The 22,274-nt window shown below is 44.8% G+C and overlaps 1 protein-coding gene across 2 annotated transcripts in view; it reads right to left on the reverse strand.

The window, feature by feature from the left end:
• The window catches only part of SETD3 (SET domain containing 3, actin N3(tau)-histidine methyltransferase), a 63,956-nt gene extending 54,895 nt beyond the window's left edge, over positions 1–9,061 (reverse strand). The window contains exons 1-7 of one of the 2 annotated variants that reach the window (XM_025869379.2): positions 9,043–9,061; positions 8,437–8,510; positions 8,222–8,331; positions 6,335–6,427; positions 3,346–3,494; positions 936–1,008; positions 379–635 (exon numbers count right to left, since the gene is read on the reverse strand). In XM_025869379.2, the coding sequence (XP_025725164.1) occupies positions 379–635; positions 936–1,008; positions 3,346–3,494; positions 6,335–6,427; positions 8,222–8,331; positions 8,437–8,450 (696 nt within the window). In that variant the 5' untranslated portion in view covers positions 8,451–8,510; positions 9,043–9,061. Of the gene's footprint in view, positions 1–378; positions 636–935; positions 1,009–3,345; positions 3,495–6,334; positions 6,428–8,221; positions 8,332–8,436; positions 8,511–9,042 lie in introns of those variants that run through there. The other variant, XM_025869380.1, reaches the window with a different exon arrangement.
• Between the last annotated feature and the right edge of the window lie 13,213 nt (positions 9,062–22,274).

The raw sequence follows: 22,274 nt of genomic DNA on the forward strand, positions 1-22,274 counted from the left end.
AACAGACAGTGGACTAGAATCAGAATGCCTTTTACCTTAAAAAGCACAATGTTTAAACATGTGTAATAAAATGCGAGGTAGAACATTTATGCCATCGATTTCCCTTTCTTCTGCACTCTGTTAAACATGCATCTAAACAGTAACCAGTGGCACCTGGGTGGCTCAGTCATTAAACGTCTGCCTTCAACTAAGGTCATGATCCCAGGGTCCTGGGATCGAGGCCTGCATCAGGCTCCCTGCTCAGTGGAGAGTCTGCTTCTCCCTCTCCCACTCCCCCTGCTTGTGTTCCCTCTCTCGCTGTGTCTCTCTCTCTGTCAAATAAATAAATAAAAATCTTAAAAAAAAAAAAAAAAGAATAAACAGCAACCAGCCACTCACCTGTATGACTTTATAGAAGTAGGCGTACTGCCGAGCCGTGTTCTTGTATTGGCTGAAGACGTCATGGATAGCTTGTGTGGACTGAAGGTCCCGAACTTCATCCTCCTCAAAGTAGAGAGGAGTGTCATATTCGCTGGGGAGGGTCTGAATATAGGGCTGCCAGAAAGAGTTAGGGTCAGCTCGCTCACACAGCAGGTGAAAGGCCAGTGTGATATTTCCCATAGCTTGAAGAATCCGGTCTTGAGAATATAAGGGCCCTGAATCAACCCAGAAGTTAACAGCGTAAGTTCCAAAAAGCGACTTAAAAAGTATTCATTCAAAATATATATTTAAGTTACAGAAATAACTGGAAAGTTCTGTAATATTTAGAGTAACAAGCACCTTTCTTCTGACACTCTTCTACTATGTCAGATTACAAGCACGCAAAACAATGTGAATTTGGGGGAACATTTCACTAGTTTGAGAAAACATCCAAATATGGTCCTTAGCGCCACAAAATAAAATTTCATACTTTTATCATTTGCACTTTGCCTTGAACAGTCAGAAATTATTCTCACCCAACACTGAATTTTTAGCAGATTCGACAGTCATTAGTAATTTTCGTGGAACCCATAAAAACAATTCTTCTGCCTAGGAGGAAAAAAATAAGAAAATCATATAATCATCAAAACATGTCACAATCTTCAGCCCCTTCATCTGTGGTCAGAAAGCCAATCACACAACACACATGAAATACTGTTTAAGGTTACAAGTTAGCACTTCATTTCTAACTATCAAATGTATTTTTATTTTTTTTAAAGATTTTATTTATTTGAGATAGAAACAGAAAGAGAGAGAGCACAAGTAGGGAAGAGGGGCAGAGAGAGAGGAAGAAGCAGACTCCCCGCTGAGCAGGGAGCCCGATGCGGGGCTCGATCCCAGGACCCTGGGATCACAACCCGAGCCGAAGGCAGATGCTTAACGACTGAGCCACCCAGGAGCCCGGAAATGTATTTTTAAATGTAAATATCTGTGGTATACTTAGATGAGTACAAGCAGGGTTTAAAATCCTACTTCCAATAGAAAAACTAACCATATACATTAAGAAAAAAAAAATGGGACTTTCAACTTTAATCTGAAGTAAACATAGCCATTTGGAGTGGAGCACAAAACTATTAATTCTTTGCTGCACTCAAGTTTTTAAGTTCGAAAAGCAAAACAAAACAAAATTTCTATCTCCAATAAAAACTTGAACCTGTCGATGTAAACTGCTCTTGCTGTTGTATTTTTTAAGCCAGAGGAACATTCCTTTCTCAACATGATTGTCTTTAAGGCACAACAGTTACCAGCAAAAGCACAAGTCCCTAGGACATATTTTGATTTACTGAGGTTTTTCCCAAAAACATTATCTCATTTTTTGCCAACATGAGAGGTTTCTTTTTGGTATGTGCTGTATATGTCCTATACTGCTTAAAACATGCGAAGACAAGTGCCTCGATTGTGGTGACGATATGGGTGTGTGCGCACGTCCAACCCATCACAATGTCAACATTGAATATGTGCAGTATTTTTTTACCAATTATACCTCAATAAAGCTTAAAAAATGCACACGGTGAAGACAGACCACAGTTAAAATAACTGGGGCAGCATCCACATGAATGATGGTTCTCTGATACATGAGAAGAATGTGTGACATCCTGGTTACTCTTGCCTTCTGCCAATGTCTACCATTTGGATTCTGTTTATGTGTGTCTCTTCTCCTACTAGATAGAGATTATAAACATCATGAAGGAAGAAACCTCAGTTTTTTTGGAAGGCTGGTATAATATTGAGCAAGGTACTATTCATATACTAGACACTTAATAGCCATCTAATAAACTGGCATATGGTTTATCAACTTATCAATGAAAGGTTAACTAAACTTGACCAAAAACGTTGCCTGAGGTTTGAGGGGGCCCGAATAAATAACACTCATTTCCTCCATCCAAGTTCTGAACCCGCTGCGAGAGACACAAGACTACAACAGATGGTCACCCAAAATATCACCTACTGAATCCCAGAATTAGACCAACTCCCCCACCTAGTTACAGGCAGAACTGGAGCCCCACGGGCCTCCCCACGTGTGGCCTGCCCTGTAAAGCACACAGCGGAGAGAGCACAATGGATGCATATGGGCAACCAGCTCCCACCAAGAAACAGGCCAAGACTGGTTCCTTCTTCCCAAATCTTCAAACAGATTAGGTTACGCCTCCTCTTTCAGAAAGGCACGAGTGAGGGGCAGAGAGAGGCTGGGAATGTCAGGGTACTGCTGCTCCCTTCATCTGGAAGGAAGGACCCAGAGCAGAGGAAAAGTATTTGTCCCTTACCAGGTGTATACTGCTCTTCTTCTTTCCCTTTCAGCTCTGGTGGTACAGTGTCAGTAGGTGGCACTGCCAACCACTCAGATCCCGCTCCAGAAAACAAGTAAGCACCCTGGACACTGCCCACCCTCCACTCCAACCCACCCCCCCGCCCACCCCCTCCCTCCCACGCCCCGCCCGCCCCCCCCCCAACCGCCTGAGCCTGGACACTGCCCACCCTCCACTCCAACCCACCCCCCTGCACACCCACTCTGTCACAGGTCCTACGTGCCCCCCCCAACCGCCTGAGCCTACATCCTTCTCCTGAAGTCTTAGAATCCTGTGAGGCATGTTCTGTGGTCTCCTAACAGAGGCTCTGAAACATGAACTGACTTGCCCCAGGTCACTGGTTAGCAGCATGGCTCCCAGAGAAGACAGACCGGAAGGGGCTGCCTAGAACACTGGTAAGGCTCTGCCAGGCCCCTGGTCAGCCCGGACACCCTGCAGCAGGAAGCAGAGTGCTGACGGTGCACTGCCTGCTTGCCCCTGAGTCAGAATCAGCCCAGACACCTGTCTCCCCATCCTGTGCCCGCCCTGCGGCACAATCCAAGCACACCGAGGGCTCCCGGAACAAGGGATCAAAACTCACCTTGATGTCTCTTGTGGCTCTCAAACCAAAGCCCTCTTCTTTGAAGTTGACCATTTCAAAACCCTCAACAGAGGCTCCATTTTCAGAGGCCCACTTCATTAGGTCAGGGAAGTAATCTTCTCTTTTTCCATCAAAAGTAACAGACAGACCTGTTTCAATCCATGTGTCAGAAAACAAGAGCTATATTTAGGACCCATATCATTCTTTCTGCTCTCAGAAACTAAAAAACACACACTGGAAATAGTGATAACGCTCCAATCTTGAAATCAAAACTCATCACCAGGTAACGAGACTTACGGGGGTGACCATTTTGTAATGTATGCAGTATCGACTCCCTGTGTTGTACACCTGAAACTCATACAATACTGTATGGCAGTTAGGCTTTAATTTTAAAAAAAAATCTTAAAAAGAAAAGCTTAAAAAATAAACTGGTTTAAAAATTGTTTAAATAAATTGGAAAGGACTGAAATCATACAATGTTCTCTGATGACAACATAATCAAATTAGAATCAACGAAAAAAATCTTGAAAATTCCCAAAAATGTGGAATTAAGCAGAACATTTCTAAATAACCCATGGACAAAAGGAGAAATCACAAGGAAAGAAAAACAAAACAACACAAAAACAAATCACAGAACAGTCACAGTACATATCCTAACTAGTGGCAGGAAAGGCGAAGTACAATCCTAAACCCTCGTCAGCTGCAGAGAAGAGTCTGCTGAGCCCAGGACATAGAGCTACTGACTACTGGGTTCTGTGAGGTGACTCAGTAGAAAGGGGAGGGCTTCACCACCTCACACATAACAGCAGCCACCCCCCCCCCACATTAAGTCCAGCATGCTGTGTCTCATAGGCAGCTTTGCTTCCGCAGAATTCCCAGAACATAGAAATCTGTAGCTGACATGCACACAGGAAGTGTGTATAAGGATGAGCACTACAGGCTTGATTCTAAGAGCACAAAACTGGACAGCTCTGCAACTGAATTCTGTTGAACAGTTTGAATGAGCTGGATCATATGTATCTACAAAGAAAACAAAATAGAACACCGTGTTTCTAAAGCTTCAAGTGTTCTGGGGCGCCTGGGTGGCTCAGTTGGTTAAGCGTCTGACTCTTGGTTTCAGCTCATGATCTCGGGGTCCTGAGATGGAGCCTCATTTCGGGCTCTGAGTTCAGCAGGAAGTCTGCTGGAGATGCTCTCCCTCTGCCCCTCCCCTCTCTCACATGCGCGCACATGCTCTCTCTCTCAAGTAATAAATAAATCTTTAAAAATTCAAGTGCTCTGATAGCATTTATGCAAAATTTTAAAATACCACTTGCTTATGGGGTTATACAAGAGGTAGAAAAATATTCTCGGTCAAGACAAACTCCCAAGGGGGCCAAAAAGGGACTGGGATAGAAGCATGGGGCTTCAGCTACATCTGCAACATGTATTTCTTAAAAACAAATAATGAAAACACAACAAAGGATGGAGGGAGGGACAGGGATCAGACCAGCGGGTGGGAAGGAGGGAGAACTTGACCGGTGGGACTGATTCAGTTTGGGTAGGAGATTCTTAGGCGTTGTGTTATTTGAAAAGCCACACAGAGGAAAAACCAAGATTTATTTGACAAATAAAAGGAGAGGAACAGGAACTTCACAAACGTGAGGAGCAGGGTGTGGAGCCCAGCCCAGGTGCCCGCGGCCACGCCAACACGACACCATCAGCAGTCACCCGGATCTCTGCAGCAGGACAGCCCGGCACAGGGCTGTGCCACACTGCATACGCAGAAAGCTGATTTTGTTAGGGACATTCTGAGACAGAAGTCACTCTTTGCTGAGAATTCAGGAATGCTCTAACCTTAGTGTGAGTTGTAGTTAGCCATCTCTGCTAACAACAAACGCTCAGGACATACAAAAACTGTCCTGCTATAGATCTGGTGAGCCAGGATTGGCACGTCTACCATTTAGAGCAAAGAACCACATTATAAAGGAACCCGTCACCATCTGGGGTTCGAGACCATCTAAGCTAAAGACTGCATGTTTGTAGAAGTACACGGGAGCGCAATAAAACCTCAGAGAGCAAATAAAAAACCAAACCCTCTTCTGATTTTCATGGCAGTAAATAAAAATGGAGTCTAAGAAGGTTCTTCTCACCCTTTTAAACGCAGGCTCCTTATTATGTTTTCTCCTTCCACCTCCCATGTGGCCCTGCATACCAATCTTTATTTTTTGTGCTTTACAGAACAAAAACAATAGGTATATTGAATAGGCTTTTCCAAGCTGACACTTGGCCCCGTCGCTGGCCTGGCTGAGAATCATTAAGACGCCTACTGAATACACCCTGTAAAAACAGAGCTTCAGAAATAGAACTACATCTCTTATTTAACCAAGAGGAGTTTGAGTTCATCATAAATCTTGTGAAGACATTAATCTATTAGTGTATATTTGTGTGTTGACCCCTCATGGCATTATGTACTGACCTCAAACCCTCAAGGAAACACAATGTGGAAAAACAGATCTAAATATATATTTTGTAAAAAATAAATAAATAAAAGTTGTGTCATTTTATTTATTTTTAAAGATTTAATTTATTTGAGAGAGAGAAAGAGTGGTGGGGAAGGACAGAAGGAGAGAGAGAAGCAGGCTCCCTGCTGAGCAGGAAGCCCAACATGGGGCTCGATCCCAGGACCCCAAGATCATGACCTGAGCTGAAGGCAGATGCTTAACCGACTGAGCCACCCAGGCGCCCCAAAAGTTGTGTCATTTTAGTCCCTAGATACACACACTTTTCCCCTATTCTTACCCTTCCAAAGCAGGTAGCAGCACCTCAGAAATGGGACAGATCCTGGGACAGCTTCCCAGTACAGCTCTCCCAAATTCCAAGCCCCTTCCACTGTGACCTTCCACAGGCAGGAATGACACCGAGACTTTCACATAACCTCAAAACATTTCTGACTTGTGCCAAGTCTCTAAATGATTTTATTAAAATAAGATTATTCTAGAAAATGTACCTTTTTGTTTTTTTCGTATTTTCTCAACTAGAGACCGGATCTGCACATACTCTTCCCATTCCTTTCCTGGGCCAGGTGCGGGACTACTGCATTCTGTAACACAAAAGCCATGGCACTCAACTACTGCTTGCTTTCAACTCAACCAGCTAGTCTTCAGCACAAAGAGGACTGGGGTTTTGTTACCGCTCCTGGTTTACTTTTAAAGGACAAAGATACCACAGCCATGCTGATAAACGTGGGAAGTACTAACCAGGTATACTTTTCAAAGCATATAAACCCTCCGAACCCATCCACATGCCACTTTACTAAACGGGGACCCCCGTACCTAAGTGTGAGCACTGAGCTTGCAACTCTCTTACACTTGCTGTTCAGAAATTCTCCTCAGAATATACTTGAACATGGGAAAATCTAAAAAGCTAGGCTAAAAATGCAAAACATTTCCCTGAAAACTCTTCTAGATGGATTTAAAAAAAAGGTCATCTTAAAAGTCAACATTTCTTTCTAGTTAAATCCTAGAACAATGGCTCTCTAAAGGAACCAGTTAAGTTGGACATAAGGAAAATTACTCAACAAACATTGCACATCCATGTGTAAGGCTCTATATTAAGCACTCTGGGGGAGTCAAAAAATGAGATGGCACAGTCACTGCTCAAAAGGAAGCTGAGACTCTGCTGTAGGGCCAGAAGCAAAGACCAGCACTCGAGACTGGTGCTGGTGGTTCTGGAAGGCTGTGCCCTGGGCACCCGGCCTATCAGCAAGCTCTTTCCTTTTTCAACAACTGTATGAGTTTAAAGAGAGAGCCTTCTTCCCACGGCCACCTTTGTTCTCTGAGGAAAAGAGTGTATGTGGTAAACAATTAACACTAACAAGTCATAACGCATGGGCTGACTCATAACTATTAAGGTTAACCAGTCATCCTTCCATCAACAAGTCCTGACTAAGGCCCTGGAATACAAGAAGACAGAGCCTGTCCTCAAGCTGCCCGCAGTCCAGTGCAGGAGAGAGGTGGTAAGCAGTCAGTACCTCAGTGCTCTATGGGGGGCCCACACCGCTCTGTGGGCCACAGGGGTCATAGGAGTCCACAGGAGCACTTGGGGAAGGACCTGACCCCGACTCGGTTGCTGCCTGCTTCTGGCGGGAAGAGAAAGCTAAATTTTTACGTGGGGTTTAGCCTGTCACATAATCTGAACAGAAGGGGCAAAGAAAACGAGACAATGGAGTGAGTTAGTACAGTGACCACAGCTAAGTTTGAAAACTACATAGCACCCATTTAAATTCACCATTAAGAAAAGAACTTACCAATTTACACTAATGTATTAAAGCAAGTACCGGCACTTAACAGATATTTAACTTCCTTGAGCCAAGAAATTGGAAAACTATTACTGAATCACTAAAACGAAAGGGGAGCCACTCTAACAAGGGGGCAGAGTTCCAAAGGTCTGCTCTGAGAGGCCTGCCGTGCTCACCTTGGGCCTGAGGGCCACGGCGCACCTTTATGCGCCACAGCTGGCGCGGCCCTCCCCCTCCCCAGGCAGGCTGTACGTACGGCTGTGGACACCAGGACTCGGCGGGGTGGCATGATCTGCCCGAGGTAGTCGAGTAGGTCCCTGCCCACCGGAGCCCAGGGAAGCCCATGTTCCGGGCGGTTCGCTGTTTCATCCAGCCCTCGTTCATCACTACCCACGACCAATATCCCCAGCTTTATGGAACGGGGAGACGGCGGGTCAGAGAAGTTCTGACATGTGCCCAGGTCACGTGGCTAACGAGTTGGGATTTGTCTCACTTCCTGCCTCCCCGGGCCAGAGGCTGTCCTGCGTAGCCCAAGGACGCGAAGGTGTGAAGGCACAAAGCCCCACGGGAGGGCGGGAAGCCCAGGGCGGAACTTACTCTGCAACAGCTCACTAGTCAAGTTCAAGGTTTCCTTCGGTGACACACTCGCTGTAGCACCAGTGCCTGATTTTTGCGTTTTCACTCGACTCTTCTTACCCATTTTCCAACTACAGAGGAGAGAAAAGACAAAAAGTGTTACATTTCCAAAGAATCAAATCAAGTAATAAAATGTGGCACAGCAGTGGCTTAGCCTCAAGATGCTAGCATCTTACCTCATGAGTGCCATATTCTGAAGTTTCCTTCCAGAAAAAGAAATGTGTACCAAATATTAGTATTTGGAGGCTCTCTAAAGAAAAAAAAAATTGCTTTGTAGTCTCTGGAAGAAAAGTTCATTCCTTTTCACCCACAAAAACTACAGGAGAGGCAAATTTTACTCTGGAATGTTGTCAAGTTACACAGATTTTTACTGTGTATGCTCAAATGCTTACTCCATGACACTACACAGATAAAGATGCATATACACGCGTGTATCACAAACTGCTATATGGGCACAAAAACCTCCATCTCCTCTCCCCGCTTTGCTTTGGAAGAATCATTTCCCGTTAAGAGCAACTGCACCACAAGCGGCAAACTAGGCTCTCAGGACAAACGCTGAAGACGTGTGGGAGCTCAAAGAAGCCTCAGAGAGCTGCTCTAACTCTGTGGGTTTGTTTCACTGGAAAACTCAAGGTGCCTTGCCCAGGGTCTCACGGGAAGGCGATGGCAGATCCTACACCGGAACAAGGTCTCCCAGCACCCCCAGCGCGGCACCTTGACCACCCACGAGCCTTGGGTGAGAAGTGACCACAATATTGTATAAGCAGATGAGGCATACATACGCGGGACATAAACACACCAACAGCACGCCGGGCACAGGCTCTGTGAGACGACTCATCAGAAAACGCTCCAGCACAATGATTTCGAGATGCGCCTTGAGGAAAGCAAGGGATCAGGATGTGTGAAGAGAGGGTAAGAGAGGGTAGGGAGATTCAGAGGCCAGGAAAGGAATGGGGGAGGCACGAGCGCGCCCCAGGGGGAGCCCCCCCCCAGGAGGAAAGGGGCCTGGCTCAAGAGGTCGGGAGGTGGCCAGGGAGCAGTGGGGGGCTGAGAGTCCGCCCCCTGCAGGAGGGCTACAAAGGCTGCCTGAGGCGTAGAGAGAAGCGCCTTAGGACGACAGCCCAGCAGAGATGGACAGTACCCAGCCAAGTAGCTACTGCAGCAACCCACACGCTGATTAATAACCAACACCACGATGCCTCTTACAAGTTACACGTCACCTCAACGGGGAACCAGAAGGGATGGGATAAAAGCTTTGAAAGACATACTCTCCCATTATAGAGATGATCCCTGGCTGCATCGGAAGTAAGGGCATGGGCCCGTGTGCTAACATAATGGAAAACCGCCTACCTCAAAGGGCCAGGATATGTTTCTTCTGTCTCTAAGGTGTGAAATATAACATGTAACTTCATGTGTCTAACAAGCCTTCTAAAACAGCGTGCGATGCACAGTGCACATCATCCCAGAATCAAAGGAAACAGGTAAGAAGTATCTGCAACAACCTTTGCAGCACGGAATTAGTTGCTCTGAGATCAGAAGCAGAAAAAAAATAAATAAATGGGGGTGGGGGTAGAAGGAGGAAGAGCTTAAGCGGCTTTTTCTGAAGTGAAGGACTAGCCTCTTAAAAGAGAATAACGCTCCCCACGTGCACTTGCTCATGGCCAAGAGTGAAGGCACAGCCTGATCGGAGCACCAGCTGCTCTTCTCCGCATCTCGGGCTCTCTGCGGAGAACCACTGAACCTGACCCCAAGATAACCAAAACTACCCACAAGTCTAGAAAGAAAGACTTTTTTTAGGGGGGTGACTTTTTTTTTTTAATTCTTTTCTTTCTTTCTTTCTTTGGAAGGGTAGCTGACATACAATATTGTATTAGTTTCAGGTGTGCAACATAGTGATTCAACATTTGTACACGCTACAAAGTGATCCCAAGTCTACCTGCCGTCTGTCACCATGCCAAGCTGTTATAGTATTATTAACTATAGTCCCTAGGCTGTATGTTACATCTCTGTGACTTATTTTATAACTGGAAGTTTGTACCTTTTAATCCCCTTCCTCTATTTTACCCATCCCCAGATCCCCCCTTGGAAAGGACTTTACACTTCCAAATACAGCTCTGCAGGAAGAACCACAGAAACTGGCCACTGTTGGTGATGGGCTTGCTTGGCCTCTCCCTTCAGCCCTGCCTGCAAGTCTTTTGCATGTCAGGCTCCAAACAACTTGAAAACATCACTTTGATGAGGCACTCCAGGACCCTCGCCTTCTCCTAGCAGGCCTGGGGAAAGTGAGCCCGAGACAGCCATGTTCTCCTACACCAGCCCCCACAGCGTGGGGACCCACTACCAAACAGGCTTCTTCACTCTGTCCGCAGACCCCTACCTCCCCCCAGGTCTTCCTGCAGGGATTACCGGATTCCCATCACTCCCAGCATGTAGATACCTGTCTTGAGATAATGATCATCAATTAAAACAGCACCAGTGACCCTGTATGCATGCAGTGCTTATGCTCTGCCAGGTGCTGGGCTAAGATAATCTCCTCATTTGATCTTCCTAGACCCTCTATCAGTAGATCATAGCTTCATCTTTTTTTTTAAGATTTATTTATTCAAGAGAGAGTGCGCATGCACGCGCGAATGAGTAGGGGGAGGGGCAAAAGGAGAGAATCCCCAAGCAGACTCTACCCTGAGTGCAGAGCCTGATGTGGGGTTTGGTCCCACGACCCTAAGGTCATGACCTGAGTCAAAACAAGAGTCGGATGCTCAACCGACTGAGCCACCCAGGCGCCTCAGATCATACCCTCATCTTTTAGATGGCATTCTCAGAAAGGTGAAGTCCTTCAGCTTTGTCCAAGGTCACACATTAGGTAAGAAATGAAGCTAGAACTGGAACTCAGATCTGTGTGACTCTCAAGTTTGGCCACTGCCCTACTGCCTCTGTTTAAACGCAGAGCAAAAGCACAGGGCACTGCAGGGGGCAGGAGGGCTAGAAGGTCTTCCAGACGTGACATCCAACAACACCCTGCCAAGGGCCCACACCCCTGGATGTGGCCAACTGCCCGCTATCTGCTCCTGCCCACCTCCTGAATTCATCTCTCGTTTACACTGTAACACTAGCCTCTTACAGGTCTCTGTGGCCAAGCCCATCGCTACCACTTACATCTGCCCCACGCTGCCATCCCTGCCCTAGCACTTCTGGCTCCACCACCACCAACGGCGCCCAGTCCCTCATACAGGTGTCATCTCGTGCCTCCGTGCCCTGTCCCTCCATCTGTCCCACTCCACCCCTTACCTGCAATACATGAGTCAGGTGTTCAGTAGCCTGCTTCCTCTACAAGCCCTGCCGGTATCACCTCTTCCTGATCCCCCTAGCTGTAATACGCCCTCCTCTGTACCACTTCTTCTACCACTGGATCTCACTGCACTGCAAGACTTGCTCACACACTGGCTTTCCTCCCGGGTAACAGGCTCCTTGAGGCACCCTGTCCTATTTCTATTTGTGTCCCCAACTTCCAGCCCAGAACCCAGCACACAGCAGGCTCTCTGCATAGGGTGCTCATGAGCTCCCAGGGAAAAGCGCTGCCTCCTTTGGGCAGCTCTCTTAGGTCAAAATCTGTATTGCTGAAACTCCTACCCAAGTTTCAATCTCCTTGGAACATTAAGAAAAATGTGTTAATTCCTGCCGCAGGTGAGAGGCCATTAAAGATTTGGTCACAATGATTTGAAAACACAACAGATTCCCTTGGCAGTAATACTCTGCCATTGAATACTTAAAACTCAACTGTTCTCAAGATGTCTTTTCCTTAAGCCAGAAAACTGCCAGCTTTTAGAAATGAGTAATAGGCATAGAAATACAATGCAGGCCAAATTTCCAAACACATCCGTCAATTAGCACTGGGGAGAGCAGGTACATGGACAACAGCCTTCAAAGGCCGGGGGAGTGTTTACAGAGACATTGACTGAAGCCACACCCAGCTAGACCCTCACGTCCAGCTCCTTCTAACTTTCCGGCTTCTTTTTCCCCGCCTCCAATCTCCTTCCCACCACACGTGGACAGTTAGCCTTTATAAGTGGAGGTATAAAGTGCACCGCTTGCTAGGTGCTTGGGTAGCACTTCCAGTAAGGTACTAGCACTCACCGAGCCTCCCGGGCCCCTTCCCAGTCACAGCCATCCCCAGCAAGGGACCATCGCGTTGACTCCAGTACCATCACTTAGTTTGTTCTGTTCCTGAACTTCATATCACAAACATGTAGGCTTCTTTTGCTCAGCACAAGGTCTCTGCACAGCTCACAGGGTGGTCCTACCTCCCCAGCACAGCCCTCGAGGTCCTTCATGCCCCACCCCACTTTACTCACCTGCCTTCACTCTACCCATCACCCCTTTACACGGCACACTCCAGGGATCTGCTCGCTCTCCCCACTTTCTGGAAAGAAGCTATCCTCCACTACCCCCTTTGTCTTCTCCTGACAAAATGTTTCACAAACGTAAAGATGCAGCCAAAAAACATCCCCAATGTCCTTGAGGAAATTCTAGGCTCCTCGATTCGTTTCATAGACTGAACCCATGAAAGTCAGTAAGAACAAGCCAAGTTCAAGGCGATTAATAGATGCTAAAGTCTTGGCTTACCTTGAGATTCAGTCTTTTGCAACTCTCTCCGGACTGCTTCCCTCCCACAGGGATATAGACCCTACTGGAGAGAAAGCAGCTTGCTTGGGAAAGGCAGTAAGAATCTTACACAGAGACGTTAACTCACTTCATCTTAATTAAGGTTGAGGGGGTTGTCTGTCTCCCCAGTGAATGTACCTCCCTAGGGTACAGAATCAAGGTCCAGGCCAGGTCTTAATCTGTCCTCCCAGAAACCAGGTTTGCACTGACCCCCTCCTGGAAAGCTCCCCAGCTGCCCTGGACTTGCTCTGCCTGGGAGTCCCCACCAAGCTTGGGCCCCTGTGCACTGAATCAGAGGTAGTCATGGGCTTGTCGCCCAGCCTTCAGTTTGAATGAACTCAGGATTCCAAAGGGTAGGGTTCTCTGTACCCAGTTCTATAGCCCAGCAGCCAATCTTCTGAGCTTGCACAACCATCGATGTCTGCGACATGCATTTACCTCGAGATTAGATATGGTTTGGCACCAATTCTTCTAGTTTCTGTAGGACATCCCTAGCTAAAGTATACCCAGAAGTATACACATTTACTTCTTTTCACCCCACTGACCATCGGGCCCTGTCACAGTCCACCAGCTCCCCACACACTGCCCTCCCTCCGCCCCTGGCCTGGCTGTCATTTGCTCACCCTCACTCTTTCCTCCATCACTGAGGCCTGTATGCCTTTACCCCAGGGTGAACACGTGTCTCTACATCTCGGCTAAGACCCCACCTCTCGCCTAAGGTCACCCTCCCTGCACTGCTGGAGCCCAGCTCCAGAGCCTCCAGAGGCTCACATACCACAGTCTATGTTACTGATGTGCCTATTTTGCCCGCTGTCTCACGGCAGAAAAAACCCAAAGTTTCCATCTCTAAATTACCTACAGGGTCCAGCACGGTGCCATGGACACAGGTGAAGGTCAAATACTTGTTGAAGGAATGAAAATCTCTAGATATCATATTTGGATACATCAGTGTTACTCATGGGTAAAGTCTATCTCCCATCACAACAATAAGATTTTGTGTCAGAGAACCACTGCCGTATATTCTCCCACCAGTGAATAAAACAGTAGTCAAAATGCAACATTTACTAAATATTTATCTACCTCTGCTAAAGACCTAAGATGACTCTTAAAAATAGTGTTGTAAATTTTTATGTATACATGAAATACACAGAATTTACCCTTAAAATTAAAAGATAGTTTCTTTTGGGAGTCCATAGTTTATCATTAGAAAAGCTTTGGATATTTTCACAACAGAAAATCTCTGATAAATACAAATCCAAATTTTTTAAGTGTCTTTGGTCTCTTAGAAAGCAACAAAGCAGGAACCAGTCCACTTCCAACAGGAAAAAAAAAAAAAAAGAGTTATGGCCCAAACACAGCTTGAAACTCTGTGGGCCATCATGACCAGGGCGCTCCACACTGGCCAGATACACCCCCCGCCCCAGCCGGCACAGGCCAGCGCTGATGACAGCCATGTTGGGGGGCTTAAACATGGCTGTGACTTGGCCAAGAGCCCACAACCACCAAACCATGGACCCACAGCTTCAAACCTAAAATCCTGTATCATTCCCAGCATATAGGCAGGCTCTGAATATAGATGCATGCACTCCATTAAACAAGCTCTCCTGCGTCTATGTGCCTAGGACTATGCCAGCCACTAGAGAACACAAAATGAAGGCAGGCCAGCCCTGCAGGCGTCAAGGATGATGAGGTGGGGAACCAAGACTCACAGCATGGGTAATTCCTCAAAGACCTAAGAGAAGTAGCTGAACAGAAAGGGGCAAGAGATAAAGTACAATTAAAGAAACATGACTAAACTTTAAGATGCAGTTAGCGTTAAAGGTGTTAGAATCCAGTCTGAGTGGTTTCCTAAATTCAACCCCCGTCTGCCTTTTTTAGCTAATGAAGATTTCCTCCACATTATGGATTAGAAATAACTACCTACCCTTTTCATTTACGATTCAAGAATGTGTTTCACATAATGAATAATTTTCATTGTGATTTCAGCTGATCTGGGGCTAGATTCCAGGTTTCAACAAATGAACAAACAGGTAGCCTGAGCATCCTTTATGCCCCCACTGGAAAAAAACTACTAGAAATTCATCAAGTTCCTACAGAGACCAAATATTTATTTTCAATATTTATTTCAAATACTTATACAAGTATAAAGATGTCTAAATTAAATATGTGTACACATGTACACACACACAGACACACACACACACACAAGTTAAATTCCAAATATTACCTAGAAGGTACAACACTAATTGAAAGTTTTTTTCCCAAAGTTCAGACTGAAATCAGGTATCATTTACAAATTCTTATGGAATTACCTGGAGACAAACCAAAGTACAGAGTAAAAAAAGAAAATACTTAAGACAAAAGAAACTAAGCAGAAAAGCAATACAGGACTGATAGACAAATGGACTCTACAAACAGTTATAGTTCAAAGGAAGGGCATCTATGAAAAGAAACAGGAAGCCAGGAGTTTCACACATGTCTACGTTTCTTCACCATCAAGATATTTTAAAAATCTACAGAATCCTCAAAATGTGGCTCTTGAAGACACTATAAACTATTTAGGAAGTCCACCAACAATCTCTCCCCTTAGTAGATAAAATACTTTAGAAAACCATAAAATAAATAAAACTGTAAAATATTTAATTATTTAAATTGCTGACCAATAGGAACTGGCATCTGTAATCACCAGCCACTTCTGACCAAGCAAGTGGTTATTTTATATATAATCTGTATGGTAGAATAAAAAGTCAGGAGAAATAAGATAAAGCACATTTAGACAACTTGGCTAATGGGTGGGGGACAGTGAGGGAGGGAGCTACTTTACCCATTATTACCAAGTCTAGCTCACGTACACTGAACACACTGAGATAGGTTTCAGCTGGGTGGATTTTTTTTTTTAATTCTAAATGAGAAGTATATAAATCTGTATTTTTCTTGAGTTGCTTTCAACTAAATACAAATAAAATAAACATTTTTGATTACACTTATTTGGCAATTTAACCAGAAAATTTTAGCTCCAACCCAGCATCTGTTTTTCAATGTATCCTGAATCTACCCTACTTTACAGCTGGATTGACTAAAGCAGAGAATTGTCCTATGGCTTCCTCCTCCCACCTCAGGAACCCAGCTGTAAATGTACTTGATGGGAGTATGAGAGCCTGCCTAATCTTTGTGCAGGAAGAAAAGATTCTCACTAAAATACCCGGCAGGCCATTAGGATCAGATCACTACACTCTGAATTAAATATACCGATTACAGGATGATGGCTTAGGAAAATGAAAGCACTCTCCAACTGAAAAGTATTTGTGCAGTGTCTTCTGTCCTACAGAAAGTGAGAAGGCATCCACAGACCAGTACTGCATGCGACCATGTCAACTGGAGCTAGCACGTGGGAAACATGCACTCTCTATACAGTAGCAGGGCCTACAGTGGGTTTAAGCCATACGAACTTTACCAGTTTAAATAGATAACCAGCATCCATCATTCCAATCCCTATCAAAAGAGGTGCTGATGTGCCACAACTCAAAGGTACCAAGAAGTGAAGGCAAGCAGGCAGGCAAGAAGGTGGAATTAATTTCAAGTCAGTAGCTATTTAAGTAGGGGGATGCATAAAGGCCTGTAAGTTACATGTAAGTAAATTTCAATCTCTATACAGAACAATTTGGGCTGTCATATAAATAGATGGATAGACAGGGATAGATAGATATACACAAATTTGAGATTTAAAAAAATACAGATGTTTCTTGCTTTCTATAGTGTTTTTTGCTAATTTTCCACTAATTTACATGGTAATTTTAGAAACGCTTAAGCCATTTCTGATTGACTTTTCAATACACAAGAGTTTCAGTTTTAAACTGCTGTTCAATTAAATTGTAAATACACTTAAAATGAGGCTCCTATTTAAAGGAAGTTGGGGGAAAAAAAACCTCTCATAAAGCAAAGAATCATTTGGTATCATGAATAATCATTTCCTATTATCTCTTTCTAAAATAAAATAGAAAAATGTTAAGAAACAGCTGTAATCTGTCAAGAAATTACCTTCAAACCACCCACATTCCTCCCATAAGGACTCGAGATTCTAGAACTGTGGAATACCAGGTTTGGAAGAGACTTTTGAGGTTATCTGTGTTAACGCTCCACTTCGCACATGTTTAAAATAACAACACCTAAGGTCATGAAGCAATGACAGGTGTCAGAGTGCCTTGCCGTCCACTGGCAAACTCAGGTCTGAAAACCCCTGGGAGAGGCAGGGTGCAGCATGTCATGGCCAAGAAGAAATGCGCCCCCTGTGGCCTGCTGCTGCTGAGTGGTTCTGGGGGTGCTCCTCTGCTTCCCCACACAGGGCGCTGCTGTCAGCTGCCACTTGTCCCCCTCCATGTCATGAGCCGCTCCAGCACATGGTCTGAAAGTTCACCATCCTCTCTGACACCTCCCAATTCCGCCTTTCAAAAGAAACAACTCCTTCAAATTTCCGAAGACGCTTTCTGTCCCCTCAACAAAGCCTTCTCTTCTCCAGACTTAGCATATCCCTTCTCAAAAGTGGACAAAACCACCTTGGTGAACAGTTTTTTCCCAAGGCAACAAAACCCTTTGGATGAGCTCTGAGAGGGACACAGCTCTGTGGGAATCGCCTCCCCTGGAGCTCAAATCAAGGGGATCTTACTAATATGCTGGAGACTGCCCTAGCTTTCCTACGAGTCAGGCAAACAAAGGAGCGCATTCAATCGTTCAGTGCACATTTCTTGAGTATCTGATCTGAAATGCACAGATGAGTGACACATGCGCACTCCCATAGCCTTTAGGGTAAGATGGTAATCAACTAAAACCTGTTTCATAAACTGATCAGCAAGACAGATGTGCTATATCAAACGAGTGTCTGAACCTAAATGCAATTTTTCATGCTATCACACTGTTTCCAGATTACTGAAACCATCATCCCTGCCACACAGTGACCTATAGCAGGTCCCCAACTTGATCATCTTCATCATAACTGCATCAATCCGGCACTTACTCTATCAGGAACCGAGGTAAGCATTTTACACAATAGATATAGATATTATACCCACCTTGCAGATGAGAGCTGAAGTTCAGAGAGGTTAATAAATTCTGTGCAAGATGAAGGCTCAATTGGTGGCAGAGCCTCACCAACACATCTTGATGGCAAACTTTATTGATACTCAATAGTGTTTCATGGATTCACCTCAAAACCAACCCACTTGTGAAGGCTTGGAAGGCTGGCTATCACCTCTGAAGTTCAAAATAACAATATTCCCTTACAGTAGTAAAACATGTTATGTAAAGGTTTTACCTCTTTGACCTTTTAAAGTATAGAGCCATCTTGCTGGCTTTGTCCAAATAAACAGGAGTGGCCTCAGCTTAAATGTGAAACATGAGCAAAACTTCCAAATAAACTTCTGCCCAATCGCACATAGCCCATATTGAGATTTGCAATGCTACACTCTTGTCGTGGATCAAGAAACTGCAATAACCACTCAGGTGACGATGACATGTAGCAATGCTAAGTCATTACAATCAACAAATGGAAAACTTTGTTAATCATTAGTAAATATGGCAGAAGCAACTTCAGTGGTTATTTTTCAATACTAATCCTTACTTTCTTTTAACTGTACTCACTGGAAAAGTATTGATATTGAAGAGTCATGCCTATTTCCTGAGACTGAAACCTTTAAACCACTTAGTCATATAATTTTTTAGACCTTGCTATGTTCTAATGAAACATATCCTAAAAAAAACTGAAAAGTGAAATTCAGGATTATAGATAGGTAATAAGCCTAAAACACTGCACATTTATTAAGAGTTCCATGTAGACACCTGATTATCTACATCCTCTGGACAATTCCTTAGTTCTTTCTGAAAAAGAGTGAAAACATTTTTTCTGCTCTGTCCCTTTTCCCTACCCACCCTCCACATCCCCATCACTGAAGCTAGACAAGTAACAGGTTAGGATCTTACTTGGCTTGGTAATCAGTTATCACTCAGATCCCTTTCAAAATCTTAACTTCAGGGTTGGACCTGTCTTCCACTTGGGTTTATCCTGATTGTTAATTAACTTCTACTTAGAAAGTACTAGAATAAGAAATAATTTCAAAGTCTTAACTTTGGTACTTGAATTTTATAATCATCTGGAATTTTTCTTCCATTCAAATTTATTTCAGTTGCAAATTGGCAATACTTGTGTTTATACCTCTTGTTTCAGAGCTGTTTATTTCTAAAAACTAGAGGAAACCCCCAAATGGAAATAGAGTCGACACAGCTAATCTCTGGCTTGAGTTACTGGATAAATTTAACAACAAAAGTAGGACTTCTAATCTTGCCAATTCTGCTAACTAAGCTTTCTTTACATAACACTATTAAGCAACTTTAGAAAAAAAAAAGCTCAACTCCTTTCTAGTACAAACATTATATATATTAATATTTTGTGAAAATTTCAATTTTACTTTAATAAGCATTATGCAAATTAATTCTATTTCCAGATCAAAATATTTAACATCTCCAATTTTAGGACTACGAAAACAAGATGATGTCAGGAAATCCAATGTACAGAAGTCAATTTTGCCAAGTAAGGTACACCTGCGACTGCAACAAAAATGAAACCTAGAAAAATGTAAAAACAAGGAACCCTTAGTTTATTACTTTTAACTGGTTAAGCAGAACTCGGAATGAACCGATGTCCAAAATAAACACATCTACGACTGTAGCAAAAGAAAAAGGATGCAGAGCAAATCAAAATAGTCTTCAATGGTAAAATAATGGGCCCAAATATAATGTTAGCTAACTGAGAAAACAACAGGCCACAAGCAACTTCCCAAGTGACATAAGAATAAAGATATGTTCACTGTCTTGTTAAAAATGTTTAATGCCATAGTAATAAATGACTTCTGCTCCTCTAACAGGAGAACAAAATCATGGCTCCATTCCCAGGACTTAGGTACAAGGAGAAGAGACACACTTGAAACTCTTCGTCCCCACCCCCAACAGAAGCACCTCACACAGCAGCCAGGGAAAAGCAAACCAGTTTCTAAAGAAAAAACTTCCCAGTGGAAGATAGTCATCAAACTACACACACACATAAAGATACACTATGATTAGTTACATTTCTAAAAGCTACTTCAGATTAAAGATAAAAAAAGGAGACCATGTAATTCAAACATTTTAAGAAACTGGAAAGCCTCAAAGTAAACGGACATCTAGTAAAAAAGAATCCAGAGTAACCCTCCACTAGTAAGATTTTTACTCCGACTTCTTCTAAAATTCCACATAGTACAAACTGTGTACCTGGTTTTACTGAATTCAGTAATTGTCTACTAAATATTTCTGGTACCAGCAGACCTCTGTTGTGCTAATGTTGACATTTTTCTCTAGCTGTCATCTTTCATGCTCTTCTAGGTATGAAAACATCAAGTTTTAAGGAGGCTGTTGTGAGTGCTCATAACAAAAACAGTTTCCAGTGGTTAAACTTTAGAATGGGAAGATGTTTGAGTACAACCTTTACATTTTCCTCATTTCCCAGGGGCTTCTAAAGCAAAGATTTAACTACTTAAAACGTTCACCAAATGGAAGAGAAGTTCAGTAAGTGTTACTTTCTTATTAACAATCTTACTGCACTCTTACTGACAGAACTGAACAGAAACTTTCATTTCCACAGCATAAATGTTTCAATCTTCAAGTCCAACATCATTCCCATACCAGGAACAAAAGCACCAAGAGATGTCAGCAAACTGAAGAAAGGAGAAGCAGCAACCACTTTACTCTCTCAGGCTAGAGTTGCATTTCAGACATTAACTTAAAATTTGGAATACACTGAGAGAAAGGAGGGCAGACAGGAAGGGGTAGCAGAAGGTTAAAAACTGAGGTTGTTTGGAATTCCAATAAAGAGGTTGTTCTGTAGCTGTTTGAGAACTTGGCTTTGCAAACTACTTTCTCGGGCCAGAGAAAAACTCCTCCTTAAATTGTTGGAACTTGACCAGAATATCAATCACAGCAGTCCCTGGGACTAATTTGGTAAGGCGGGACTGCATGCACAGTAGCCTGCATAGACATAATATATCATGGTTCAAGCAAAAGTCTTGCCAAACTTTAACAGTGGAAAGCTGCTTTTATTTTGCTATATTCTTTTTTTTTTTTAAGATTTTATTTACTTATCTGAGAGAGAGCAAGCGAGAGAGAGCATGAGCGACAGGGAGGGGAAGAGGCAGACTCCTGGCCGAGCAGGGAGCCCGATGCGGGGCTCGATCCCAGGACCCCAGGATCAGGACCTGAGCCGAAGGCAGACGCTTAACTGACTGAGCCACCCAGGCGCCCTATTTTACTATATTCTTGAGTTAAATGCATTCACCTAAAACAGTAAGAAAAACCTCTCCAAGATTATTACTGGTTATTTCAATTTTGAAATACCAGTGGGGTCATCGAGAAGAAAAACAGGGGAGAGGTACCATTTATACAACAGTAAAATTCACTTTTTGGTGTCCACTTCTACGAGTTGTGACAAACGCATACGGCTACGTAATCAACCACCACAATCAAGCCATGAGCAGATTCATCGCTAAACGGTTAACTCTTCGGAGGGTTTTAAAAGCAAAAGTAACCTGTCAACATACTTCAAAAGTATGTTTGCTCTTCAAACACCACCTCCTTCATTTGGAGAAGCAAAGCAATACCCTGCAAGGGATCCTACACGTGTCGACAAGCGGCGGGGGCGAGGCCGCGCAGCGAGTGGCGCCCGCTACCCGGCGGCTACCGTCCCCCGAGGACAAGCGGGGCAAAGGCAGAGTTGCAGCGCCCGGCCGGAGCCGCGAGGAAGAAGAGTTTAAGGCCAGAATGACAAACTCCAAAGCACCGAATTCTTCTCCCTAGTAGGGCGCCGAACGTGTGGACCACGGCCAGGGCGCGTGGGAAGAAAGATGACCTATTTTCAACGCCTGTTTTTATAACTGGAAAGTGAGGAAGAAAAGCAGGGACTCGTCCCCGAGCGCCCCGGCGAGCACCTGAGGTCTGGGGAGCGGAACACAGAAGCCACACAGCCTTCACCCGGGCGACGGCGGGCAAGCAAGGAAGGAAGGAAGGAAGGGAGCGCGAGCGCGGGCCGGCCGCACACGCCGCCCAGCCGCCCAGCCGCCCAGCCGCCCAGCGCAAGCCAGAGCGGCCCGGGCCCCACCCGGCGGGCGCCGAGCGGCCGGCGCTCCCTGCACCTGCCGCCGCCTCCGGCCGAACGCCCCGAGGGGCCGCGGGGCCGGGGCCAGCGCGCCCCCCGCACCGGCAGAGCCGAGCGGCGCCCCTGACCCGCCGGGCCCCCACACCCAGCCCTCCCGCCCGGCCCCCGGGGCGCACACCGCCC

This window comes from Callorhinus ursinus, unplaced genomic scaffold (genome assembly GCF_003265705.2).
Source record: "Callorhinus ursinus isolate GAN/ISIS: 27379988/994484 unplaced genomic scaffold, GSC_fseal_2.0 scaffold8, whole genome shotgun sequence".
Classification (NCBI taxonomy): Eukaryota; Metazoa; Chordata; class Mammalia; order Carnivora; family Otariidae; genus Callorhinus; species Callorhinus ursinus.